The sequence below is a fragment of the Harpia harpyja genome, chromosome 4 (assembly GCF_026419915.1).
Source record: "Harpia harpyja isolate bHarHar1 chromosome 4, bHarHar1 primary haplotype, whole genome shotgun sequence".
NCBI lineage: Eukaryota > Metazoa > Chordata > Aves > Accipitriformes > Accipitridae > Harpia > Harpia harpyja.
Window position 1 is genome coordinate 86,680,278 of NC_068943.1, and position 27,554 is coordinate 86,707,831.

At 43.7% G+C, this 27,554-nt stretch overlaps 2 protein-coding genes across 10 annotated transcripts in view; one reads left to right on the forward strand and one right to left on the reverse strand.

Moving 5' to 3' along the window:
- The window catches only part of MPP3 (MAGUK p55 scaffold protein 3), a 34,867-nt gene extending 18,772 nt beyond the window's left edge, over positions 1-16,095 (reverse strand). For 3 of the 6 annotated variants that reach the window (XM_052785609.1, XM_052785608.1, XM_052785604.1), the window contains exons 1-6: positions 8,890-9,013; positions 5,747-5,861; positions 4,396-4,514; positions 3,840-3,917; positions 1,211-1,291; positions 541-678 (exon numbers count right to left, since the gene is read on the reverse strand). In XM_052785609.1, the coding sequence (XP_052641569.1) occupies positions 541-678; positions 1,211-1,291; positions 3,840-3,917; positions 4,396-4,514; positions 5,747-5,771 (441 nt within the window). In that variant the 5' untranslated portion in view covers positions 5,772-5,861; positions 8,890-9,013. Of the gene's footprint in view, positions 1-540; positions 679-1,210; positions 1,292-3,839; positions 3,918-4,395; positions 4,515-5,699; positions 5,862-8,889; positions 9,014-9,689; positions 9,806-16,072 lie in introns of those variants that run through there. The other 3 variants (XM_052785607.1, XM_052785606.1, XM_052785610.1) reach the window with 3 other exon arrangements.
- A 138-nt stretch (positions 16,096-16,233) lies between these two features.
- On the forward strand, positions 16,234-26,224 carry LOC128141051 (G protein-activated inward rectifier potassium channel 1-like). Of its 4 annotated transcripts, none has more exons than XR_008234880.1 (3): positions 16,234-16,941; positions 21,563-21,643; positions 23,429-23,651. XR_008234880.1 is itself a non-coding variant. In XM_052785611.1 (3 exons), the coding sequence occupies exons 1-3, from the start codon at positions 16,291-16,293 to the stop codon at positions 26,094-26,096; spliced, it is 1,470 nt and encodes a 489-aa protein (XP_052641571.1). In that variant the 5' UTR covers positions 16,234-16,290; the 3' UTR covers positions 26,097-26,224. The 4 variants fall into 4 exon arrangements, 2 of the variants coding, with proteins under 2 accessions (XP_052641571.1, XP_052641572.1); XR_008234881.1 differs by having other exon boundaries at positions 21,563-21,712; positions 23,429-23,562; XM_052785611.1 differs by lacking the exon at positions 21,563-21,643 and adding an exon at positions 25,495-26,224 and having other exon boundaries at positions 23,429-23,645.
- The last annotated feature ends 1,330 nt before the right edge of the window (positions 26,225-27,554 follow it).

Here is a 27,554-nt window from a genome sequence, read left to right on the forward strand (position 1 = left end):
CTTTAATCGGGAATTAAGCAAGTCACTGCTCGCTTCTACTACCTACTGTCGTATACAAAAAGCACTTTAGCAGATTTCTTCCCTGATGCAACTGTTTTTTTCTTAGGAAATCAATTCTTCCGTTTCCATTTGTATAAAATTAGTACCTTGTCAATATAATGTTTACATACAGCTATCAAACATACTCTTACCATACATCACTGACTTTCATGCAAATGAGGGTATTAATTAATTGAATGTTAGCTACAATATGAAAAGAATTAATATTAATAAAAGCATAATTGCTTCAACATATAGTTTCCTCAGAGATCGTGTTCCCTGTGTTAACTGGCGTTATAAACCCACAACTATAAGATGTCTCACACAAAATTGTGAAGGTGTATTTACCAAAGTTTTCTTTCTATGTTACTTTACTAGCTTCAGAACACTCCTAGTTTTTGCAGACTACTTGATGACATCTTCAGGTATCTCCTCCATACTCACAATAACGTTTTTGCATTACAGAGTTTTATGACTAGAGATAGGTTATTTTATATGTACCAAGGGTTCTTTATTTTTCACTAGCCGAACAATTTTCACTGATTCCTCATCAAAATCATCATCAAAGTTATCAGGTAGAGGTGGAAGAACTGGGTCAAAGTTCTTCTGTGCTACCGTGTCATGTACTACAAGCATTGCCTGTGCAAAGGAAATAAGAAACAGTAATGTAATGGGGTAATATTAGTTTCCAGTTCTCATGTTTCCAACATTACAGCAAACTTAAACTGCCCCCTTCCCACCCTCACCATAAATCCTCCCCCAAAAGATTTACCAATTATCTTACACATCATGTAAATGATTTATTTGTACATGTTGACATTTAAAGTAAATCCAGGCAATAATCAGCTCAGCCTAAATGAACTTACAGAATGGAGGTCGACCATGGAAAGCAAAAATTTGAGAAATGGTATTCTCTTTTCTGCTCCCTCAGAAAATATTAAGGAGGGGAGGGAGGACAACATGGTGCATTATACATGAAAGGCCTAATCTGTGTCTTCTCAATCCCCTTTGCATCCTAAAGCCTGTGCAGGAAATCACAGTGGAATAGAGCTACAGTTTGTAGGAGGGTTTTCCTTTCTCTTAGGGAGTCTCCAGTGTAACTTTTCATTACAAAACGTTCTATTGGAATTCTGCAAAGGAATTTCGTTAAGGTCTCTGGTGTGTTTTTTACCCTGAGATGTGGTGTTGACAACAGCTGAAGTAGCTCTTTTTCTTCATTATTCACTGGTGTGGTCTGCAATTCTTCTATTACCTTTAAAATAAAAATTAACAACCTCAAAATTAAAGGAGTCCACCAAACAAGATCATATATTTGCAAGTGAGTGTTTCTGGTGAGTGTTTGCAAGCTTCCATCATCCTTCAAAGTAGTGTGAACAGATCAAAAACAATCCCAATCAATAGTGCATGAATCCTAAAAGAAATAGAAGCTTCTTCATCTATTTTATTTTTATTAGATAGTGCAGGAAGACATCATCAGAAATCAGGATCCTAGCCCCTAAACATACATTTTTAAGAGTGATTCCGCCAATATAATTTCGGGAATGAGTTCTGAAATTTTAAATTCTATATGGAATCCATGAGTGATATGTGAAACAACACTCTTGTGCTTGTACTATGAGAAAGGAGTTTAATCCTCTCCATAACTAGGTAGCATTACCCGTGTGGAACATGCAACAGAAGATCCCTTGTTTCCCTGCAAAGCCTCAATACCAAAACATGCCCTGGAGTCTCAGGCCTTCCAAACAAAAGATTAGAGAAATAATGGAAGCACTTTTGCACTCGACTGGCTGGGTGGGAAGAGAGAGGGAAGAGGAAGAGAGAAGGGGTTGGGGCAAGAGGGATTTCCTTTCACTGTAAAGGGTTCTCGATAGGGAAGTCATAGTGTCCCATATAAACCTTCTCCGCTGTTTAGAAGATGGTAAATTTTTATGACTTGACAGGCAGCAATGCCAAAACTTTTATGGAGGCAGTAGGCTATTTGTGGGAAAGGGGAGGTGGGGTATGCTGCAGGTTAAGATGGAGCAGTGGGATTCCTCTGCAGAGGAAGGAATTCTAGCTCCCAAACCTTCCACAGCCCTTTGCTACGCTTTGGAAGGAAACAGGTGCAAGCTACTTGTAAAGAGCTGTCAAATGCAGTATAAATTTCACTTTTTCAGGCACGTGGCATGTTACAAACACATCTAAGATGTAACTTTGCTCTGTGACAGACTGGGGGATAAATTGAGAGCAGCACTGTGGAGAAGGACTCGGTGATACCAGTGGATGAAAAATCAGATATGCGGTGGCAATGTGCACTTGCAGTCCAGAAAGCCAATCATGTCCCAGGCAGCATAAAGAGAAGGATGGCCAGCAGGTCAAGGGACGTGACTCTCCCCCTCTACTCTGCTCTCATGAGATCCCCCACCTGGAGTATGGCATCCAGTTCCAGGGTTCCCAGTACGAGAGAGACACGGACCTGTTAGAGCATGTCCAGAGGAGGACCATGAAAATGATCCGAGGGCTGGAACACCCCTCTTATGAAGAAAGGCTGAGACAGTTGGGGTTGTTCAGCCTGGAGAAGAAAAGGCTCTGGGGAGACCTTATTGCTGCCTTTCAATATATAAAAGGGGGCTTAAAAGCAAGATGGAGAAAAGCTCTTTACCGAGGCCTGTAGTGACAGGACAAGAGGCAGCGGTTTTAAACTGAAACAGGGCAGATTCAGATTGGACATAAGGAAGAATTTTTTTACCATGCGTGGCAGTACACTCCTTTCCCCCCCCCACATCCCGCCAGCAGGAAACGAAACTTCTCCAGGAAGGGAGAAGGGGAAGGAAACCCTGGAGGCTGCAGGTTGAAATTTGAACTGGCCAATCGAGATGCGCCAGGTACACCGAGGTGACCCTCCTGGCCAACAGAATTAAATGACCACAGGTCAGATTCGACAGGGGTATAAACGGGGTCCCACCGGAGGACACGTTGGCAGTCCTCCTCGGAGCAGCGGGTCTGCAGTCGGGGACTCCCCCTCGGGTCGGGGCACCGCCCGAGGTAACTCCTCGAGGGAGAGAGCCCTCAGCTTTTAGGTGAGTGATACGCGCGTTTTGAGCCATCACTTTAAATCTTGGGGATTCTTAAGTCGGCCGTGTAGTATTAATTCTCTTTACATCATTGAGCCTGTGGTTTTATAAAATGTTACCGGACTTCTAACTAACTTTTGCTGAAGAATAAATCTGAGTTTTAACACCTGTTGGATTTGGTTACGCATGCATCCGTAGCACCGTGAGGCTGGCAAGATGCTGGAACAGGTTGCCCAGAGAAGTTGTGGATGCCCCACCACTGGAAATGTTCAAAGTCAGATTGGACAGGGCTTTGAGCAACCTGATCTAGTGAAAGGTGGCCCTGCCCATGGCAGGGCAGTGAGACTAGATGATCTTTCAAGGTCCCTTCCAACCCAAACCATTCTACGTGAACAGCAATGCTGCTTGGCTTGTAATGGATTTAAGTCCTTAAGACCGAATGCTTAGCTAGGATAGTCTATTGTCAAGAAAGGACTGAATGCTTTTTGCAGCCTTTCCCTTATGAAGGCCACTAATAACATCCTTCTGGTCTACCTGCCTGTGTCTGTCTTCATTGGACACTTAATGACACGGTATTTTTCAGCTCTCATTTCTGTGATCAATCATGAGTGAAACTAGCCAATAGATTCCAAAGACAGTTGGGGAAGATGAGAAATAGTACACATATAGCACAATTGCAAAGCTTTCATTTGTTGGAAAAGCAGGCTTAAATAATAGGAAAATAAGGAGACAAGAATTTTTACTCACATCTTCAACTAATCCTGCTGCACTATGTAAAACAGGAGTTGGACTTTGCCTTTCATAATGACGGAGTTTTTCATGAATCTGAAAAAGACAAAACTTCCTAAATATACCTACACTGGAATATTTTTATATTTAAGGAATATAATTTTTCTGAGAAGTGTCAGAAAAATAATGTTTTTAGGGTTATATTTGTTTTGGAGTCTTCTAGTTTTCTTTTTGCTCATGCTAGTTTCACAGACAGCCAGGAAATCTGTTAAGACTTCAGAAGCATAAGGGAAAAAATGAAGCCATTTCACACTGCTTTTTAGCTGTGGGGCACTGTATCTGCATTTTGGCAATCAAGACAGAAATGGTTTTTCTGAATAAAATATGTTAATTGTCAGCAAATGTCCTTAATGTTTGTGCTTAAATAAATACATGCTTTGGTCAGGATAGAATTCTACCTAAAAAAACCAAAAACCAAAACCCCAAACTTTGGCAAAGTAAACAGTTGATAAATCAAGGGGACAGAGAATAAGTAACCTGTAAGGAAAATGTACTATCATAAATGAACTTTTACCTTCATCAGGTAGCTGAGACTCTTTTCACTGAAGACATCCCTAAGGAATCCCATTTCCTCTTTATGATTTGAATCAGGTCTTAACTGAGATGTCAAAAGGGCCAAAGTTTCATGCAATCCTAAGTTTAAATTCAAGATAGAACAAAAGCTTTGTAGACAGCATGTCTCATGGGATCTTCTGTTGCAGACTTAACATCAACTACATTTACTTGGGTACCATCTTGGCGATCATTAAGTTTGCAGAGAGATTTATGCTTATCTTCCACTCATTTTGTAATGCTCCCTTCTTAAGCGGTTAAGTGGCAAATGCAGCTTAAGATATAACATATTAAGCAAAAGCTACCAAAGCAATATACATTTTTAAAGACATTACTTTTGAAGTTTCCCCCTTCATGTTAATTACCCTTTGTTTCTAGAACAGCTAGCCCTCTAACAAACTTTGAGTTATTAGAGTGCCACAGCAGACTTGCAAAATGACTGAACTTCTTTGTTGCACAGCTACCAGCTCTACTTCCTGAGCAACTTTGTTTACAAGTGTTATCCTGCTCTTGCTACCTTTGAGGCACCTGTTAGAAGTCAGGTCTGACCAGAGGAGGAAAGGACTGGTGTAGGTTTCCACTGCAGTGGAAGCAAAGCTTGTGGCTAGTTTTCTAAAAAGTGCTTAAATCATCAATATGCCAATTTTGCAGTGCACAGGGCCAGACAAACATTAGGTTCTTCCTGGTGGACCATGACTGGGAAAACAAAAACAAAACAAAACAAAGAAAAAAGGGCGGGGGGCTAAAATCTGCTCCTTTGGCTATTCTCTCCATGAACTTTAGAGTGCATTTGGATCTGGGAGACTCAAACTCACTTCTGTTTTAAAACTCAGTATATGACTTCACCCTGGGTAGCATACTGGAGAAGCTGGTTAGCAAGCCTCAAATGGAATCGCTGGTTTTTAAGTCAAAAGGAAGAATATTAACAAAGCTTACCAACACCTGTTCAGAAAAATATTACAAAGTGGCACAGCAAGCAGCAGAGATATAACAGCTGAGCTTTAATAAGCATGCATAGAAGCCAGTGTTATACTGAGAGGTCCAAGCTTGTCCATAGCAGCCTGTCTACCAGCATATATTCAGGGGCTCTAGGGTTCTTATGAAACTAGGCGTTTCCTGAAATCTGACTAACTTTATTAATTTCCACCTTTTATACTCTACCTTCCTTGTATTCTTTTAGGGAATTGCTAAGAAATCTAGTTGAACTATCTTAGTTCTATTTTATTTAACTCCAATTTGAATTAATTTCCTCTGTGAAACACATACAGTAAGATTTCAGTCACTGGTCTGTTGAAAGCATGCAGATTAGTTACCCGAGTCTTCCGAAAGCACTGGCATGGCTTTGTTCTTAATCCTAAGAGACAAATGTTCAACTTAAATCAACACGATGATAGTTTCTTCTTTCTGGACTGTGATTCAGAGGCAGTCCTGAAATGAGCAAAGATAATACCTAAGCTCAAGCATGCAAGAAAAATGGCAATCATGTAAAAATAGTAAATTCCTAGTAGATCTTTCTCTCAAGTGTTCAGTTTGACCTGAATCAGGCCGAGTCCTGCAGTTATTCTGCTATGCAAGTAACAACACGAAAAAGATTATGTTATATAATAACCATATGGTGTCTTGGATAAAGCTGATGCTGAAGAGAGCAGGTGCTTCCCTATTCTATTCTCAAGACAGACAGTTTTAGAAGGCCTAAGTAACTGTTTGAAAAGACAGAAAAGAAAAAAGCATGCTGCAGAATGGATGTCTAAAAGCACCGACAAACACCATATGCACAGAAATAGAAAGAGCATGCAGGAAGATGCTGTCATGACAAGATGTTCTGGGGCTTCCTAAAAGCACACCCCAAAGGAATTTACATCCCTCTGGCATTCTGATGCAGCACACTACAATTACATGCAACTCATTAAAGCAAGTACGAGTGTCACTCCATCAACCTTGGTCATGGGTACTAAGGATGCCACAACAAATAAGGCTACTTCCATTGCTCAGAAATTCCATTAGATGCTCTTATTGCAGATTTTTCTGGTCACTGAGAGCAAATGACTCGAGAGCAATTTCATTTCAAACTGCAAAACTAAATCCATGCTTATAATCTCCAGTCCAAGATGAAACACTTTGTGTATTCTAGGGCATTTAAAACCTTGTTCATGGGCACAAAATTCATCAGGCTAATGCTTGCAGAAAAATAAACAGCCATAACAGCATGCAAAAAGGATTAGAAAGAAATGTGGGATACTCCAACTCTTTGCTAAATGCAATAAAGGATGCTCCTTGTGTTTCTATTTGTAGATAAACCTCTGATATTGTGATCGCATGGCACAAGTTTGATGGTTTTCTGATTCATTTTGATTAGCTGCCTGAAAATACCGTAGTACTGCATGGCAAATTAGCATATACCTGTCTAGCATTTTCTAGATTCCTGAGTTTCTCTACAACATACTGAAATGTTAAGCTCAATAGTCACCCGTGTTTTGCACCCCATATTTTCTACTGCTATGCTTAATCAGTCCACCTGGGTATCAAAACACAAGTGATTTCTCTAAACAAGTGAACTCAGACTGTTGAGATTTCACTCTAATCCACGGATCATACTCCAGTGTATTACATATACTACACATTTATTTAATTAACTTTCAAAAGGATTTTTATTGTCTATTGCTTTGAAGAACTAAACATTTCACCCCCCTCCCCCCACTTCATGCCAAAAGAAATGCATCGGCAATTCATTTAACCCCTCTGGTTCCTTTACTGCATTTCATTTGACATGTATTTAAAATCTTTAATCATCAAGAAAGGGAACTTTAATTGCATGCTCTGTCTTTGTAACAATGTGCACTTCTATTTTGGGTTTGTGTGGCAGGGTCTGGGTAGCCGTGGAGGGGCTGCAGGGGTGGCTCCTGTGAGAAGCTGCTAGAAGCTTCCCAGGCTCCAATTTGCACCTGCCTCTGGCCAAGGCCAAGCCCATCAGCAACAGTGGTAGTGCCTCTGGGAGAATGTATTTAAGAGGGGACACCTGTAGTAGGGGAGGGGGATGTGAGAGAAACCCCTATGCAGACAGCAAGGCCAGTGAAGAAGAAGAAGGAGGGGGAGGAGGTGATGCCCCTGCAGTCCCTGGTGAAATGGCAGCCTGTCTTCCTACAGCCCATGGAGGTGAGCAGAAGCCCACCTGCAGCCCATGGAGCAGCCCACACTGGAGCAGGGGAAGAGTGAGGAGGAAGGAGCTGCAGAGACAAGGTGGGATGAACTGACCCCAACCCCCATTCCCCGTCCCCCTGCGCCGCTGGGGGGGGGAGAAGGTGGAGAAAATCGGGGGTGGAGTTGAGCTGGGAAGGAGGGAGGGGTGGGGGGAAGGTGTTCTAAGATTTGGTTTTCCTTCTCATTATCCTTGTTTTGATTTGATTGGTAGTAAATGAAATTGATGTTGTTTTTTCCCCAAGTTGAGTCTGTCTTTTGCTCATGACCATAATTGGTGAGTGATCCCTCCCTGTCCTTGTCTTGACCCATGAGCTTTTCTTTATATTTTCTCCTCCTCATCCCACGGGGATGGGGAGAGGAGTGAGCGAGCGGCCTTGTGGTGCTTTGCTACCAGCTGGGCTTAAACCATGACAGCTTCCCACAGCCAAACTTATTTAGCACCAAAACCCAAGAAAACCCGAGTTATTTTTCCAGACTCTTAGGGGAAAAAGCATTCCACAGAGGAATCTGGAAAATAGGTGTTTTAACACATCAAGAGCCTGACAGCAAACTCGGGAACACTGGAATTAGATGAGTTATCAGCAATCAAAATGGAGGCTTCCCCTAGAGGCATTTCCCATGCTCTGTAAAAATCCTGTTAGCCAGGACCGATCAAAATGAACACTCAGAATAATGAAAAGCATTCCATATCCAGTAATTTCTCAGCAGCATGCTCCATGTCAATACTCAGGGCTGGCTTCAAAGTACTAAATTCAGCCTCAGCATGTGATATTTTTTGCAAGGGGGGCTCGAAAGCATAAATCTGTCCTTTCATCATTGTAGTATGAATAGGCTCGAATACACTTTTCATCTTTAAAAAATATCTACCCCGAATCATAATACATTTTTCACACATACCCTTGCCCAGCTGTACGCGAGACAGAGTGTTTGAGCCACCTTCCTTGCCTAGGAAAAGGACTGTTGATATTTGGAAAGGGTTAAATAAACTGAACTGATGTGCTACATGGGTTCAAAGAAGGGGATTAAATAGAAGTATAATACACTTTGGCGTATCCCTATTACCTTGGAAAATAAACCTAGTGTGGTTCCCAGCCTAATACAACATAAAGCTTCTGTAATCCAGATGGATCAGTCTAAGTGGTAGATCTCATTTTGGAAAGCAGTTGCATTCTAGCATCTTTCCAGGAGAAGATCACCCCAGTGATCTGCATGCTAGTAAGATCATAGCCGATAGCTGTGACACACGATTTCTCCTCACCTTGCTTTTGTGTACAAAACCCATCCAAATGTGACAGAACTAGTCTTTCGCTGGGTCCTCTACCCACTTTAGCGCTAAAAGAGCTACTGCTGTGATGGCTAAGCGAGGCACGGAGAAAACCTCGCATCGTGCCCAGTTCGGCACCACGGGGACAGGCTGCTCGTCCGAGGACCCGCGCTCGGGACCGGGCGGCGGCAGCCTGGACTCGGCCGGGCACGGCTCAGGTGACCTAGGGGCTTGGCGGGAACCCCAGGGGCGGAGCACGGCGAGGCGGACCAGCTCGCCCGGCAGCGCCGGGCAGGACTCTCCCGCCCCGGAGAGCGCTTTCCATGCGCTCCACCGAGCTCGGGCACCGATGGCTCTGCCGACAGCAAGGCTAGTGCGGCCGAACCTACTCACGGCCCAGTCGTGGGCCCAACGAGTACGGGGCGAGGTTTTGCCCCGGACCGGGCTTCCTGCACGCCGGCAGCGAGACGTCCTCTTGCAGATCTCCTTCTCCAGCCGCGAGGACGGGCTCTGCGAGCACCTCTCCGGCCCCATCTCCGCCACACGGAGGACTCCGCAGGGCTTCCGCCAGGCACGGCCCCGAGTCCTCCACCTCGGCCAGAGCCCGCCAGGCAAACCCTAGCGAACCCGCCGGTTCCCGCCACGCCGGGGCCCGCGCCTCGAAGGCAGCGTCAGAGCCCGGCCCGGCCCCGCCCCGCTCAGCTCCAAAATGGCGTCGCCCTGGCCGCCTGTGCAGGTACGGAGCCGAGCCGCGCCGCCCTTCGGGAGCAATGCTGCCGCCGGGCGACCGTTACCTGCGGGTGCGGGCCCGGGTCCGGGCCCGTGTGGTGCTGGCTGCCTGCCCCGGCAGGCCGCAGAGCCGCTCCCCGGCGCCGGCGTCCCTGTAGCCCTCTGCGCGCCTCGCTCATGCGCCCTCAGAGCCGTTCTACGCGCCGCCTCCCTCCCTTCCTCCCTCCCCCAACCTGCTCGGGGCCGGGCGGGCGGGCGGCCGCGCCAGGGCCGGGGGCGGCTGCGGACCGCCTGGCTCGTCGTGCACCGCTGGGGATTCGCCGCGAAACCGCAGCGTAGAGTCGGGGCGGCAGCGCACCGTCAAGCCTAGCGGCTGCGAGCTCCGGCCCCGGGTTTCGCCCCAGAGGTGGCGGCGCCGGGCGCGGCTTTTCCGTGAGGGGCCCCACGCGCCTCCGGGGGAGCTCGGCAGGCTTCCGGGGCGCCGTGCGGAGCTGGGCCGTTGCCGCGACCTAGCCCCGCTCTGCGCCACCCGGGCTCCAGAGTCCCCTTTTCTGAAGCCAGCCTTGGGGAGTGAGTGTCGATGGTGGTTAGCGCAGCCGTCTAGGCCTCTGGCTAGCGAGCAGCTGTCAGGTGTGCTGTGGCATGGGAAAACTTGGGAGGACGCTGCAGTGGCTTTCTGGATTTTTTTTATAGGGGCATTCATCCAGGAGGGGGGACACGGCATTGGAGCATGCACAAAAATTCCTGGGGGCAGATCGTGCTGGTGGATGTTTGGTGGCCAGGCATCGAGGGAGCAGAAGCTCACAGGCTGATCGCATAGGACAGCTGGCAGGGCATGCACAAGAAGCAATCCAGGTCTTAAAGGTAAAGACAGAAAGCTGTATTCAGTGAAGTAAAATGGGTAGCCAATGGAAAGACTAAAAGAGTCGGTAAAAATCACAGCAATATGGCAGAAGATCCGCTAGGCTTTCTGGAGGTAGCATTTTTTTTTTTTTATTTCCCTAGAAAAAATGGTAGTATTTGGGAGATAGAGAGGCTAGGAACAGATGAGTTTTAGCTTGCAGAGTACTCTCTCTAGCTCTTCAATTCTTAAAAGTCCTCAGCAGTAAGGATAGGACAATCTATTAGCCACTTATCAGATGCAATACTAAACAATAATTTAGGAGTACAGCTACTTTGGTCAGTCAAGCTCTTAGGAGTAAAACGTCCTTTTAAAATATATATGCATATGAAGGCTAGTCTGCAGCACAGAACATTACTCTGGAAAGAATAAACAAGCTATTTATCAAAGTATTTACTAAACATTCATGATAATTTTATGCTTTATAATTTCTCCAAAGCTGTTCATTAGTGATATGTTGTTACGGTGACAAATGGCATTGAGACAAAGTAGAAATTCTTCCCAATATTCTCCTAAGGTTCACCTGAACAAAGAATAATACAAAGGAAAATAACATTTTCCTTCTTCCAAGCCAGGGTACAAACAGCAGTGCTTCCATCTGCAGCAATTACTGCTGTGATTGTAAAAGTATAGGAGACCTAAAATTTGCCAAAATAGAGTGGGAAAGGCATGCGGAGACTTGGCAGCAGGCCACTTTGATAATTGTTAAATAAATTTTCATTTAACTTGTAAAAATGCATACATGAATACAGTTTCTTAAGTCACAGTTACACAAGTAATTGTCAAATGTGTTCTACTTCTTTACAGTTCTTCACTGCAGATGGTTTAAGGATTTACTCGGTGTGGTTTTTCAGATACGATGGCAGCAATATTACTAAATGCAAACAGGATCAGCTGGTATATTCAAATATAAGTTAATCATTGCGAGAACAGCTAATACTACTTTACCAGTCTGCTGCAGTTACCAGGAGAAAAAAAAATGAAATTGCTGTTTCTTGTATCCTTGGACTTTTTTTTATTAAAGCAACTTTCATTTACTATTTTTGCAAGAGAAAAGGAAAACAAAAAGAAAGACAATCCCATGAAATGTGAAAACCTACGAATCAGTTTTCAGTTCTGTGGAGTTATAGGAGATTTAAACTTACACTACTGTGCTGTGATTGCATCATTGAATGCAAACATGATTCTGAAATACTGTAGACTATTGCATGACAGGTGGAGGGTTTTTTTTAAACAACGCTGTATTTTGCAGAGATTTTATGGATTTAGTAACTACTTTTTTTTGGAGGGAAGCATTGTGCAGGGGGATAAGAAACCCCTATTAAAAAACATCTCGCTAGTGGGGTACTGTTTCTGTGATTTGTCCATCAGCCAGAATAACTGTCTATTTTCTTACAAAAATGGGGAACTTAAAATTTTGAAGGTGGACATGTTGCCCTTTTAAAGACTGCTCTTTCTCCCAACAGCTAGCTTTTCAAGCAGAAAGTAAGCAATTATTTCCAAGGTGAAAGTATGTCTTTTGTCTGCTCTTAATAAAATAATGAAGTGACAAATTCCAGTTTCTGAAGAAAAGCCTGCCTAAAATCTAGGAGATAAAAATCTCTGAAGGTCACATGATTATGTTTTCAAACTACTAGTGTCAGGCTGAAAACAGGCTGAAAAAGATCCAAAGTTCGCAATCAGATTTTCCTTTGGCTAGAATTAGAATAGAAGGGAGGAGGAGATTGGCTATTTTGCTTTTTTCAGCAGCAGCTGAGTCAGATTGGAATGTTGCTATGGAGTCCACAGAACTGGCCTCCGTCATACTCGCTTTAGCTATGGGTAACGTCTTTTCCTATGTGTCCCATCAAAATGCGTTCAAAAAATCAAAATGACTTGGAAAATGCAGTCAGGGTTGGTTATCCAGTTTGTGAACAGTCATTTGTAGAAATTTTTTTATGTCTAGTCTAGCCTTGAAAGACTTTCTCACTGCTTGTGAAGTACACTGATACACAGTTAACATAAAGGAAGAAAAACATTCTATAAGATTATTTATTTTTTGACAAATGAAGGCTACCAACTGGAATTCTTAGGTACAAACCATCCTTACTGACACCTGAGGCATAAATCGATAACTCGGTTGCAGCAGATCAGTGACTGGAAATGATTCTACTGACTGTCAGGAATAGGGTTTGGTTTTTTTATATGTCATGAAAGAGGTATTTCCAGGCAGTGGGGCTCTTCTCAGTCAGACTGAGTTTAGCAAGTTTGGTCTTTCAATAGGAACACTACTCCCTCCGTTCTGAAAGACCAGCACATTAGTAATGTATACTCAAGCCCCGTGGTACGCATCTACGTTATTCCAAGACGCAACTCTGCACGTCGCTGCTAGCCTTGTATTTTATCTACAAATTCCATCTGCCCTGGCAGTAAGAAACACAGAGTTTGTCCAGGAAGACCCAGGCTCCTACTTTCTACCTGGCATTATGAAAAACAGCTGATATAGTTGAAGGTCAGGATGTGTCCATGTGATTAATATGTGCAACCTGCGAGGGGGATCAGGAGGGGGAAATCAGAGGAAGAGGCTCCCATGATGGGCATACCTAGTATTCTTCCTGTGAACAAAAGAGCATCAGATCACCACACAACTGAAGATGGTGTCTGCAGGCAAGAAGTATGGGTCTTCTGCTAATTAACCTCCAACGTACCCTGAGGTACTGTTTACACAGCACTACAGACAGAACTCCTGCTGTTCTGGAATACAGCTTCACCACTGCAGGCGGCAGTAATGCTACTACCTGTAGTGGTAAACAGAAATTCATAATGAGCATATTACTATTTGGATAGGCTAAGATGTGCCATATTTGTATAGTGCAAGTAGCCAGTTTGCTGAACAGTGCACTTCCCTAGCAAGCTGAAGATTTATGTTAAAGGGAATTCTAACTGTACATTTCTGCCCTGGCTGAGCCCTTGGAAGAAACACAGCACTCCTGTTTCATCTTCCCTCCTGTGTGACTGAGACTGTTACATCAGGTTTGGTGAGTGACCATGGGATGTGCAGCCTGCAATGGCAGCACGGCACCTGTCTATTCAGGAGGCAAAATGCAGGAGCATTCTTCAGAAACCTGAGAGCCTCCAGAAAGGGCAGGGAGCTATGCAGGAGTTTTTAAGGATCCAAGTTTCAACTTTGGTACCTATGGCCTTTTATGAATGTAACCCATAATCTCTAGGTAAACCCCATCAGCTCTCTGTTCAGCATATCTGCGAGAAGTCTAGTTAAGCTGAGGTTCATGCCACTAACAGAGAGCAAATAAAACCCAAAATATTGTGCCCTCCCCATGTATTTGTACTCCAATTTCAGATGTAGTGTGCAAAGAATGAGGAAAGAGTTAAAGAACGGATGGCAAGGAAGAGGAGTTACATCGGTAATGTCCAGTGCATACTGAAACAGCCAAGCGTATGTCTTAAGAATCATTAAACCGTTAAGGCTGACATGTTTAGTTCTTGCGGATTATTCTGGAAATGATTGGTTGAGGGCATTTGAGAGGTTTTGAGGCTTTTTTTTTTTTACCTTTAAGGAGATTGGTGACAACAAGGCAGTGGAAAATGTTGCGCAGTTAGAGAACAATAAAAGAAATGCAGACATCATTCCCCAGGAGTGGAGCAGGATTTAAAAATCAGGCATATGCTGTGCAACTAGCAAAGTCAGAACTGGCTCCAGAATGGGAGTGTAGCTGTGTTAACTGTGGTACTACATACAGACTAATGAGCCCTGCTGAGAGCCAACAAGCTGCAGCATCTGTACGGTGCTGAACTGGGCCGTGCTGAAACACTGATGTGAGATGTGTATTCTTTCCACCTTACTGCCCTGTGTAGCATAGATACTTGTGAAATCACATGACAAAAGCCATCAAGCACTTCTTAATTGGTGGTAAGGCTCGGCATCATCCACTTAACCTGCAAGGAAGAAGGAGCGTGGAATTACTAAACCCGGATATTTGTGTCCTGTACAGCTAGGTAATCAAATTTCTCTTCAGTATGTGTTAGATAGCAAACCTCTCTCCAAAAGACACAATATATGCTTAAAATTAATGTAGAGTTAGAAGGTAGACTCTTCAGTTATTGTCTCCCCTTTCTCAATATTAAGAAACTGTCCAACCAGCGGGCACTTGCCTGGAGATAAATGATTATTGTTGGACCACTGAAGAATAAATGAAAGGGTTTTATCCACATCTTGGATGATGCCTTCTCACCGACTCCACTGCTGCAGGCCTTCTTTTGCAAGAAATATCAAAAGTACAATTCTCTTTTGGTAATGGATATGTAGGGACAAGGAAATATTTTTATAATGTTTGGCTGACCAGTGAAATTAATCTCAAATTGTTCAGCCCATCTGATATTTGCATTCCATATTTGTGGTGAAAATGATGTGCTCGATTAGGGAGGAAATTAGAGGGAAGAGAACTGTGATCCTCTTTAGTTCTGGAAAATATGGCTCCTGAAATACCACAAAGCACCTACTGCAGCTAGACTTCTTGGAAAGTATTAATGAAGTAATGTCAAGACCGATAGTGTGAACATTTTAAAAATACTTGCTTATGCTTTAGCATTTGGTGAAAATACTGAAATTAAACATCAGACAGACTAATAGTTTATTCAGTTCCCAGTCTAGAGCTGAAGCAAAATGCAATTGCCAGTTACTACAGACTTACTTTCTAAACACTCAGCAGCTGTGGGCTACAGTTTTGTAATGGCAGTGCGTTGCTGGAAATTAGGTGTTGAAATGACTGACCTGAATGATAATAGTGTTCTTATATAACTGCGAATGAAATTCAAATACCGATCATTTTTGAGAAACAATAGTAAAAATACTAAGGGGGAAGTCAGTAGCATAGCCCCACTTTGAGCTTCTAATGCCCTTAGTAATTAACACTGCTGATTTCAGATCTTTTCTGTCCATCAAAAACACGAGAGCTGCATTGAAACCGCTTAAGCTTCTAGGGAACTGTCTTTGGAACAGCTTCTCTGCTAGTTCGGCGGTAAGCAGGAATGCATAGACATTAATTATGGCCTAACTCCGATGGACTAGGCCTGGTTTACTTGAAATACTTTACTTTCACATGCGGATTGAGGAGTAGTAGCATCTTCGCATTCCTTTGTCTAAGAGCTGACCTATCTTACGATTTCCTTCTAAAATCTCCAGTGCTGCCGGCAGCACGGCCTCTCGGCGGATGACTTGGTGTCTGCTCACGTTGTTATTCTAATTTCCGGCAGCCTGAACTCCGCTACCAGGGTGTTACGGTGAAACGACATCTGTAAAGTAATCGTTCGTCCTCGCCCGAGGGCCTCTGAGCGCGGAAGGAGGCGCTGACTGCAAACGGCTTGGAGCAAAAAGGCACCGGCGACTTACCGCCCGGCTCAGGGGCAGGACTCGCCGCTCTGCTTCAGCCGCCGTCCGACGCCCTGACCGCCCGCGCAGCCGCCGGCCGCTCCGCGGGGCTCAGCCAGCCGGCTCTGCCCCCGCCCCGGTCCCCGGCGAGCTCCGCCCCGCCCACCGGCCCCGCTCACCCGCCGGCTGCGCGGTCCCGCCGGCCTGTGCTCGGTCTCCTCGCCGCTGCTCTGCCCGCCAGCGGGCAGCGCCGGCGGCGGCCGGCTCCCTCTGCGCGGGCATCCGGGCGCGCCTCGTTGCCCGGCGGCTGCTGCTGCTGCGCACACAGCGAGGTGCCGCCGCCCCCCGTCTCGCCGCATCCTCACCGCGCCCGTGGAGGGCCTCGGCTGCCGGTAGCATGTCTGCCGTGCGCAGGAAGTTTGGGGACGAGTACCAGGCGGTGGGCCCGGCTCGCAGTGGCGCCCGCAGAGAGCGGCAGCGCTTCGTGGACAAAAACGGGCGCTGCAACGTGCAACACGGGAACCTGGGTGGCGAGAGCAGCCGCTACCTCTCTGACCTCTTCACCACTCTGGTGGACCTCAAGTGGCGCTGGAACCTGCTTATCTTCCTGCTGACCTACACAGTCGCCTGGCTGGTTATGGCCTCGATGTGGTGGGGCATTGCCTACCTGCGAGGTGACCTGCACCAGGTGCATGATGACACCTACAGTCCGTGCGTGGCCAACGTGTACAACTTTCCCTCTGCCTTCCTCTTCTTCATAGAGACAGAGGCCACCATTGGCTATGGGCACCGCTACATTACTGAGCGCTGCCCTGAGGGCATTGTGCTCTTCCTCTTCCAGTCGCTGCTGGGTTCCATCGTTGATGCATTCCTCATCGGCTGCATGTTCATCAAGATGTCCCAGCCCAAGAAGCGAGCTGAGACCCTCATGTTCAGCCGTGCTGCAGTCGTCTCACAGCGGGATGGCAAGCTTTGCCTCATGTTCCGTGTTGGCAACCTCCGCAACAGCCACATGGTGTCTGCCCAGATCCGCTGCAAGCTGATCAAGGTGAGGCCTGGCGTGACAGCGGGCGGGATGGGGCGCCTGGGTTGCGGTGGGCGAGGTGGGCAGGGCACAGGCCAAGTGCAGCCATGTGCCCATAGTGTGGGGCTTCCCCGGTGCAGTCCCTGCTGCTGCCTGCTGGTGGGCTCTGCCCTGCCCTGGGGCAACTGCCCTGTCCCTTGGCATGTGGGTGAGAGGATGTGACTGGGGCGGAATGAATGGCTTCAGAAAAATTTGCTGCGGCTGCCCATAGCAGGAGCCACGAAAGAGCCAAGCAGGCATAGGGGAGAAGACGGTCTCATCAGAGACCTCCTAGAGGCATTCCAGTGGATTGCGAGGCTGGCAGGAAGCCAATTTGGTCAGGAAAGATGGATGTGTCAGGATACAGGATAGCTGCAGGGAGGGATACTAAGGCATGCCCCTTAGGAGCTGACAGCTGGGAAAAAGAAATTGATTTGTGGTGACATTAAATTAGGACAAAGATCAACCTTGACCTCCTCCTCCACTTGGGGAAACTTGGGAAGCTTTAACTTGCAGTTTCTTACCCCATGGTTCCAGCCAGTGGTGTCCCAGCATTTCAGAGGGATTGTGCGGGTTCTTTAGCGGAAAGGCCCTTTGATTGTCACCAATACCTATTTATTAATCACTGATGATGGTCAGTGTAATTCAGAAGGCAAGAAAACTGGAATCCAAAGGAGATCATAATCAAAAAAATAAAGAAAGCATCAGGAGACAGTAGAGTTTGGCAGGCATGGAAGTCCAGAAGATACATCGGGCAGGAGTAGAATGGAAGGAGAACACTGCATGCAGCATGCTGAGATGAAGCAACATAGCAGCTCATAGCAGCTACGTCTTGTCACGGGAGCATGCTTGATGGGGAGCATCAGAAGCTGGATCCCAGTGATGACGTCAATTTCAGAATACCATATTTGAATGTTGTAAAGGTTCTATATTCTCTACGGTAATCCTCTCTTTGGAGCAACTGTTTGGCCATTTTAATATTCTGCAGAAACAGACATGATCCAGTAGGTGACAGGACAATGGTAAATGCAAAAGGCTGTTTTGCTTCTGTTCTGTGCAGAATGCTTGACTGAGCTGTTAATTTTTCTTGCTGCAGAATACCATTTAAAATGGAGAATCTGCTAAGATTCAAAAAGAGGTTGGAGATATATATATATATATGGGAACAAGCTGTCAGGAGTTACAATGGAGCAATTTTTGTAGGAATTGGAGCCAGCTAAACCATTATTTTTATTGATCTCTAACTATTCAAAATTAGCAGAAAGCCTCCTCTAAAATACTTGATTGTGTCTATCATCTGAGATGGAATGTAAGTCAAAGTGGAATAAAAGCAGTGTCACAGTTGTGTTTTTACAGTGATAGTAATTCGCTATAAACTTGCTTTTGAAATAAGACACAAAACACACAACCTGGTGCACTTTCTGCTGCTAATTCTGCTGCTGCACAATGCTGCGATGCAGGTAATTGGGACAGAAAACACAAGGATATTTGATGGACCTGCTTGACCGATTCGTCTTATGATAGCTGTTTCATAGACTAGATGATGAATCAGTGAGTAATATTTGATTTCTTTCAAACAATCATCATGCCCATGACTTCATCTTCAAGCTGCTTTGTGACCTTTGGCAAATATAAGCTATGGCCACAGCAAAGTTTAAAAGTGAATGTGTGCTAGCCGTCCCTTCAGTCATTACAAGGCATGGTGTTAGTTCCCATGTCTTTCTGTAAGTCCTCAGTTCGTTGAGGTGCCTCTTGAACCAGACACACCGTTCCAGCAGTCATAGCAGCCATTCCGGCAGTATGTGAATTTACATCAGCTGCTTTGAAGTAGCTTTGTATGTCCTGTAAACTTAGAGTGAATGTGGCAGAACTCGCTTAACATTTATCTTTAGCGAGTTCTGCCGCCTTGTGATTTGTGCTCTTTCCACAGTGCTTCGTGCAGTACTGTTGACAGCTGATCTTGCTACACTTCTCCCGCACCCGATTAGATAGGTAGAATTTTTTTTACTGGTGTCACAGTGAAAGAATGTGAAAAAATATGTCTTATCACGCTTTTGTACTTGAGATAGGAGACATATTTAGTAGTGAACATAGTGTTTCGGTTGGACCAATGAAGCCCCGAGGATTTACCTTTGTAAAGAAAGTACACCAATCTAAATCTGTCTGAATGGCATTTACTGAAACTGTGATATATGCCCTAGGATATTTGGTAGATTGCAGTGGTGTCTCCACACTGTGCTGGCATTTTTTTTGGTCCAGGGGACTGCCTAGCTGTGTGGCGTAGCGATGTAATGGAAAAGTTGGGGGCCCTTTTTGGGCTGAGTTGTGGAGAGTTTGGAAAACAGTTACAAGACTAAGTGTGTATGTTTCAGCAAAAACTTTTCCAGAAATCCAAGTCTTTCTAATTTACATTGAGTGCTCTAGAAGCAGGAAAAAGCAAAATGCTGGGCAAGAAATAGAAAGAAGCTGGTTGGACCTAGCTGCTGAAAATGTGCAGTTCCAGGTCCTGGTCTTTTCAGTGTCACAGTGAGCTGTATTTTTCTGCCTGTTAATTCCTGAGCCTCACTAGCGTGCCTGACGGATCTGGTGATAGCAGCAGCAACCAGCGTCCACCGTATGGCGATCAGTATTGATTTTTTTAAAATTAGTTACGATACCTATTTTTATCTTCTCTTGATGGGACTACAGGTGTCACTGATAAACATGATAGTGTTAAGTGGTCTGTAAAGTGTTTCAGCTAGTAGTGTAGGACATTTTGATTCAGAAAGCTGAGGAATGTAACCTTATCGTAGCCTGTTTTCAACACCTGCTAAGCAATAGTTAGAAAAATACAATTGTGAAGCATAGTAGCCATAGAGCCAGTGCTCTTTGGGTTGTGACCAGCAGGCACCTAGTCTTTGAACTGTACTAATTAATAGCTTTGAATAAGCTGAAAGCAAACAAAACTGTAACGAAAAGTTCGCAGATGGCAGATGACAGGCATTGCAAATAAGTAAGAAGACCCATTGTATTGTGATGTCAATAACTTGATAAGGAGGGCACGTGCAGAAAGTGCAAACAATATGTTTTTTTAATGTCACAGAATCATTCAGATTGGATGGGACCTTGGGAGATCTGTGGTCCACCTGCTCAAAGCATGGTGAGCTAGGAGGTCAGACCAGGTTGCTCTGGGCTTTTTCCAATCTGGTTTTGGAAACCTCTAAGGACAAAGACTGCACAGCCCTGCTGGGCAAGCTCTTCCACTGCTTAATTGTCCTCACAATGGAAAAGTTTTTCTTCAATCCAGTCCGAACTTGTCTTGTTTCACCTCAGACCTGTTGTCTCTCTTGCTCCCGCTATGCACTGCTATGAAGAGCCTGGCTCCATCTTCTTGATTACGTTCCTCTCAGGTTTTAGAAGGTTGCTATTAGATCCCCCTCTATGCCTTCTCCTTTCCAGTCTCAACAAGCCCAGCTCACTCAGATCGTAGTTACAGCTTGGGACAACTAGACTATATTAAAAAGTAGCAGTCACCCTGGGAATTATCCAAGCCAGAGCTCCAGGTATAGTGTCACTACCAAAAAACCATACAATTCTTTAACAGCCGTATCAAAGTAACAAGTTCATACTATTTCAGTAATGTAATATATAATAAATGTTGTTGCAAGCTGCTAGTCTAAGGGTGGGGCAGAAGTGCAGATAGGTGAGATCAGGGTTTTTCCTCTCAAATACCAGAACTGAAAATATCATAGTACTGTATGGCAAATTAGCATGTACCAGTTTAGCATTTTCTTGATTCCTGAGTTTCTCTACAATGTACTGCAATATTAAGCTCAACAGTCATCTGTCTTTTCTGTCCCGTGTTTTCTACTCCAATGCTTAATTAGTCCACCTGAGTATCAAAACATAATTATGTGAATTCTGTAAATGAGTGAACTGAAATAGGGTTAATAATAATAAAACTGCATCGTGTCCAGTTAAAGAAGGATGTGCATAAACAACAGGGTTTAGGAAAGTGCCGAGAATAAATAAAGGATAGTAGTGAAGACTCAAAGGGCATAAAATGCTTGGTTAGACACAAAAACAGACTAAGTGATGATGCAATGGAAGTCTGCCTAGTAATAAAAAACAAAACAAAGATCCAATGGCAGAAAGTTAAAGGTGGAAAAATCCAGACGCGGTCTTTTTTTTCTTAGCTGTGAGGCAATTAACCTTCAGTGAAACTCATCTAGACCTTTGGATTCTCCATCTCTGGCCACATTTAAAATGAAAGCTGGGGCATTTCTAAGTAATTGTGCCCTTGTTCAAGCATGTATTAATTTGCAGAATTTATTTGGGTTTGTGTTGTGTGGGTGGTCAAAATAAAGAATGACAAGTGTTCCTTCCGAACTTGCTGCTGACAGTTTATAGTCCTCTGCCATCTTTTGTGATCCTTTGAGTAAAGCTATATATATGCAACAAAGGTCGCTAGCTGGAGTCTTAACACATTAGAGCTATTAAGCTATCTTCATTCGGGTTAATTTCTTTTTATTTAACAATTTAAAAAAAAAAATTCTTCATGCCTTGCATAAATCAGTCCTGTATGTAAGATACCAAATACCTCAAACAACCTTTTGCTTTCTCCCAGATCTGTTACCTCTAATCATCCCCGCTGGATTTGTTTACTATTGAGTGGATTTGATCGAAGACTCTTCCACAGAGAAAAATGGTTTGTAGATGAAACAGTTCTTAAGTCATTCAGGCAGCAGTTTGTGCAAATATGCACATCTTTGTCTAGGTAATTGTATTTGATAAAACTTTGGGAAATTCTGAGGTTTAGATGTTGGTTCATACAGCTCGTGTTGAGCCTTGTTACCTTGGAACAAAGATCATATGTTGCCAGCCAGTTTGTGCACCTGCTGAAAGAACAGCCAGGTGACAAAAGCAGTGGTGTAGTTTGCAGCTTAGTTCTGCGGGTTCCCTCAGGAAAAGAGAAAGGATGTTTTTGCAGTAGTTTGATTACACCTTTGCATATAACAGACACTGTCACGATTGCTACGTAGTAGTGATGTTGATTGCTTTTATTTTATAGCGCTGTCTTTTACCTTTCAAAGCACAAATAATCCATGAGAATGCTTTTACAAGCTATCAGCCTGTATTTTCCCTGTCCTCATCAGTAGTGGATAAACTGACTCTTGTGTAAGGGAGAACTTGGTTATTTAGATAGGAAGATTTTTTTTTTTTTTTTCCTCAGCAGAAAAACAGACACATAGCACATAAATGAAAAAATGGATTGTATTTAATAAGGAGGTGTACACTACCGGCTACCTAATTGGTTATGTAATCACCAGTAAATACGAGGCAGTTAAAAATTCAGCATTTTTAAGATAATAGGTGAAGTGGAGAGACAATATGAAGGTACACTAGTTGCTTAGGGATTTTTTTTAAAGACAGAAACTTTCTTAAAAGAGTACCAGTCAGATCCAAGTAAACGGCAAAACTGCTAGCTTTGGCTTGCTCTCAGGACTAATGGATGGAGTTTCCAAGCAGTGGAACCAATACATTTGTCAATACAAATGCAACACAGTTAAAACTGTTTAGTAACTACAGAATAATCTACCATTTATAATCAATATTCGGCTTCTTAAAGAGTTAAGTGTTTTCTAATAAAGCAATAAGCAGACAGTATTTTAAATCGGCTCTGCAAAGCTTCTTAATTTTAATGGGCAATTTCCACCAGAGACCTTTAGAGCAATCAGCTGAGGAGCTGCCTGGCCAACTGATGTAATTTTCAGTTATAGTTTGAATACCAGGAAAATGGGGGGGACAGTATGCAGTGGGGGAAGCTATCATATCAGTATTTTTATTGGACCTGGGAAATGACGTGAATTAAAATGGGGCACTTAGCTTAATAATGATTGTAAGTAAGTTCATTATTAAGATCAACATACAGTAGGTGGTATACGCACATTGGCAAGGGATGGTAGCATCGTTAATGTCGATTTGGATGGTTTTGTGGAAATGCCACTTACCAGATGTACTGTACAATTACTATGATGCTTATGTTTGAGTAGTACATCACAGTGTCTGTCAAACAAAAATTAGTAACAAGTAACAATAATGAAACATGAGTTTAGGCAATGGGTTAAAATGTGCCTGGCTTGCAGATTTTATGCTCATTAATGGGAACTTTTGCCACAGGATGTTCTTGGTGAACATCCATTATAAGGCGTGTAGTGTGGTACCTGACGTTTTTGTCAATAAACATATATATATATATATCTCATAGTAAAGTTTGTAGATGATGATGAGATCTAGTGGCATGATAAGAAAAGTAAAAATTGGTCATATATAGTAGCCTTATAGTATTTAGCATTACTTATATCACCATTATGAAGACCTCAGACCTCATATGTAGATGATAGTGTCATGGAAGAGGCAGGTTTAAACTTCATTGCATTGATTTCATGTTTTGTCTCACATGGTGATTACTAAAGCATCTTTTCATCTTTAGTCCCGACAGACACCGGAGGGAGAATTTCTGCCGCTAGACCAGTGTGAACTGGATGTTGGATTTGGAACTGGAGCTGACCAGCTGTTTTTAGTTTCCCCATTAACCATCTGTCATGAAATTAACTCAAAGAGCCCCTTTTTTTGTCTCTCACAAAGATCACTCAGAAGTGAGCAATTTGAAATAGTTGTCATCCTTGAAGGAATCGTTGAGACTACCGGTAAGATTTAGAATAATATGCATGCTCTAATTTTTAGTCTTTGTTTTCAGTCCTGATATTTTTAGCAAGGCAGCTGTTAATCCTTTCAGGATGCTAATCCTGGATGCTCCAGAATATCCTGCCATATGCTACAGAGCTTCAGTGGCCTTTACCGGCCAATAGGAGACATAGGGCTCCCCATAGGGCTCTGCATTACCGATGCCCAAAGTGGCCAGTACATCCAAGAAGAGATGCACCCTGCCATTCTGAGTATGGCATGTAAAAGAGTACAACACCCTTATGAGACTCCTGTTTTAAGGACCACCATGCTGAAAGAACATTGAACTTTAAAAGTTGCCAGTGTTGCAAAATCACTTTCAGCCTAGCTTGCATTAAATTGAATGCAAAATAACAAATCCAGTTTTGCAGTACAAATACAGTCCACATAGTCGCAAATATTGTAGGAACACATGGTTATAGGCAAATATGAGCAGGGCTTTTCTTTCTTTTTTTTTTTAAATTCTGTTACGGTGTTGTTCAGATGACAGCTGACTTCGTGGCCTTGTCTTTTGAGGACTTAATTATTTTATGAATCCTGTGACAATGCACTGTGGTTGTGTAAGAAGCTCTGCGTCGAGGATCCATGTGCACTGTTAAAGTCCAAATCATTCAGCATTCAGTAGGTTCATCAATATTCTGATCTTCCTCTCCCTTCTTTTGAGTATTTGTTAAACTTTGATTAATCAAGGAGCATTTTCATCCTTCTCTCAACAAGATTACCAGTTGCTTGGTTCCTGCCTTAGAAACAGTGATGTCCTTTTGGCACAGCCAAGTGCAGTCATCTCATGCTGGACAGGAAACAGAACTGACTGATTACTATCCACGTGCTGGACTAAGCCCTAAACAAATACACAATCCACCAGGGCAGAACACTCTTTCAGGTCGAGTGCGGCAGTCTTTAGATCCCCACAGAGGCCTCTCTTCTCATCCTGCAACTGAACCGTGTATCTTAGATAAGCATGCATCATAACCGCACTTAATGCACTTACCTAACCAGGTATCGCAAGGGAAACATTTTACACTTGTCTGAGAGTTAATGTAGCGGTAACGGGAGAGCAAATCACAGTTTGGGCTTACTGACTGCTAATTCTGCCTCTGAAGAGTATCATGACAGGAAGTCTTAAAAGTTCTACTCACGCGGGATAGCACTCTTGTGCTGAGATTGCAACAGATTTGTTGGCTTGGTTAGAACACATTTTAGCTTGTCAGTTCACACATGTAAATACTGCCAATGATGTATGTTCGTGCTAAGTGGAATAAATTCTTCTACAAGCTTTACAGCAGTACCTATGTCTTAGCATGGAAGAGAGCTGCAGTGTCTCTGCACAGCTTTTGTCTTGACAGACTATTTGGAGAAAAAGTAGGAATGGAAGATTAAATTTTCCATTTAGCTTTGGCTCCCCCCGTGCCCGATCTTTGCCAGAGAATTCTGTAAGCCTCTGCCAAGCGATGGTTCTTTCTCCCAGGGTGACTTCCAAGAAACAGCATTACATACAAGCTGTAAGATTGTTGTTGCTAGCAAGCTAATCCTGTCTTAATTTTATTTTTTGCTTTTATCAAAAGCTGCTTGCTCAGTGTGACTCTGCAATATTTAATGCAATATTTGCATAAAAATCTAGTCAATCAATTAGAGGGACTCCATTGACTGTTGGGAGGTTGACTAGGAACAATTGTTCCATTTTATAATCTATACATTTGTTAGCTTGCAGGCTACAATAGATTTTTGTCCGTCAGCCTTACCTTGTATTTTTTGTTTCATATGCCAGTCTACTTACATTTGAATGTCATGCTCTTGTCTCTGTTTCCGTAGGAATGACGTGTCAAGCTAGGACCTCATATACAGAAGATGAAGTTCTTTGGGGTCACAGATTCCTCCCAGTAATGTCCCTAGAAGATGGCTTTTTCCGTGTCGACTATTCGCAGTTTCACGCTACGTTTGAAGTCCCCACTCCTCCTTACAGTGTTAAAGAGCAAGAAGAAAACCTGTCCCTATCATCTCCTTTGAATAGTCCTGTCAATAATAACCAAACCAGAAGAGAACAGGTTTGTTCACTTGACTGTATTGATATTGCAGGAGAGAAAAACAGGCTCCCTTTTAAACTTCAGAAGATTAGCTCAAGAAAGGAAGACCTTCCAACAAGAACCCTGAGAATGAGTTCTAGTAACACAGAGAAGACTTGCAGTACTGGAGATCTCTTGAAAATTCAAGAAATAAGTCCCATTTCTGATGGTGAAGACAGTGATGAGAGGATACAGCTGAAAGCCTTAAAAATAAATGCCAAGGCTTTGACTCAGTCTACTGTCGACCTCAAGTTACAGAAGAACCCTCCAAGTATGTGCGCTTTAGAGATGAAATTGGAAGATAATTTTCCTGCCAAACTTCAAGAAATGAACTCTGATCGCCTCTCTTAAGAGCAGAAGCAACAGGAGTTGTTGCTAATGAACTGCGTTCGAGACTGCTGACCTGAAAGAGTTGTCTTACAGTCAAGTGATAATTTGGTTTTGCCACTTTCAGGAACAACAATCCTTTTTGTATAATTGTTCTGACGTGCGGAAACAGACTCCACAATCAGTGAGATTGTAAAGTAGGTATGTTTATTCAGCGCTGGGCAGCACGGGGGGTAGTCCCACCAAAGTCGTGCGCGCCTGACGTAGCAACTTAACTTCAAATTTAAACAGTCAAGTGTTACATATACGTAAGATTTTCTAATATGCTTATACATATGCATGACCTATCCCCGCTTCATAGTAAAATTAGTTCCAAGAAGTCATTTCCCTAAGTCCCTCCTAACTGAGTCTGCGCAATGCCTCCTTGTGGTGGTCGTAAAGATGAAGGCTGTATGTCTTCCTCGCGATGAACTCTTTACCTCTTGCTCCTGCGCAGGCTCAGTCGCCCTTTGGCTTTTGTTCAAATCGCGTGGCCAATCTTGGCTGGTTCTTGGGGTCGACTCCTGCTTCTCATCAGGAACTATCCCTTGCTTCAGCTGGTTACAACAACATATACATTAATCATTGTCCCTCATCCCTTTGACCTATGTCTATTGCCATTAAAACTCTATTACAAGTTAGATAATCATTAAACAGCTCCTACCCAAATCCATTCTTTACCATAACCATTAAACCCTTACCTATATCTAAAATAAGTAACCGTGCTGATATATTTCTCCTAAAATTTCTAGCCCCCCCATCTCAGTTCTGTACAGATCCAGCTTAGGTAGCATAATAGGACTTTGAGGGGCAGTAGGGTTAGACTGTCGTGCCAAAGAGATTGCTGCCCTAATGATGTTTATCGGCATGCTCGTTGCAAATCCACGTTGTCTTCCACATATGCAGATGCTTTTTCACGAAGCAAGGACCAGATCCTTAGTTGCAGAGTGAAATGTTCAGACATCAAGCCAAAAAGGGTGTAAAACCAGCTGAAACACAATTTTGTGCAGCTCAGATCTTGGACTGTTCCTGATGTATAGAACAGCAGAACACAGGAAGAATCTGTGATGCTGCTTGGTCATAGCCCACTTCTCTCTCAATGACCCTGTTGGAAGGTGGCCTTCCTGTGCAGCCTAGTGGCATGCATCCTTCTTTCTCAACGATTGTGGCGTGCCAGCTCTGTGCCCCCAGAATTCCGTTCATTGTTATTCAGGTAAAGGAAGCAATTTGCAATAGCCATCTGTGTCAGTTGACTCAAACGAGCTCTCATAAACACGAGGATCATTTATCCTGTCCCAAATTAGACCCCAGCATTCGATCAGGTGGATCAAATGTTGAATTTTAATGACTGTATCACCACTTACTGTGAAAGGAACTTGAGGTCAGTAGCTCAACTTAATGGTATGTCTCATATCTCAAGTTTGTGAAATTTTAGTTTGGAGA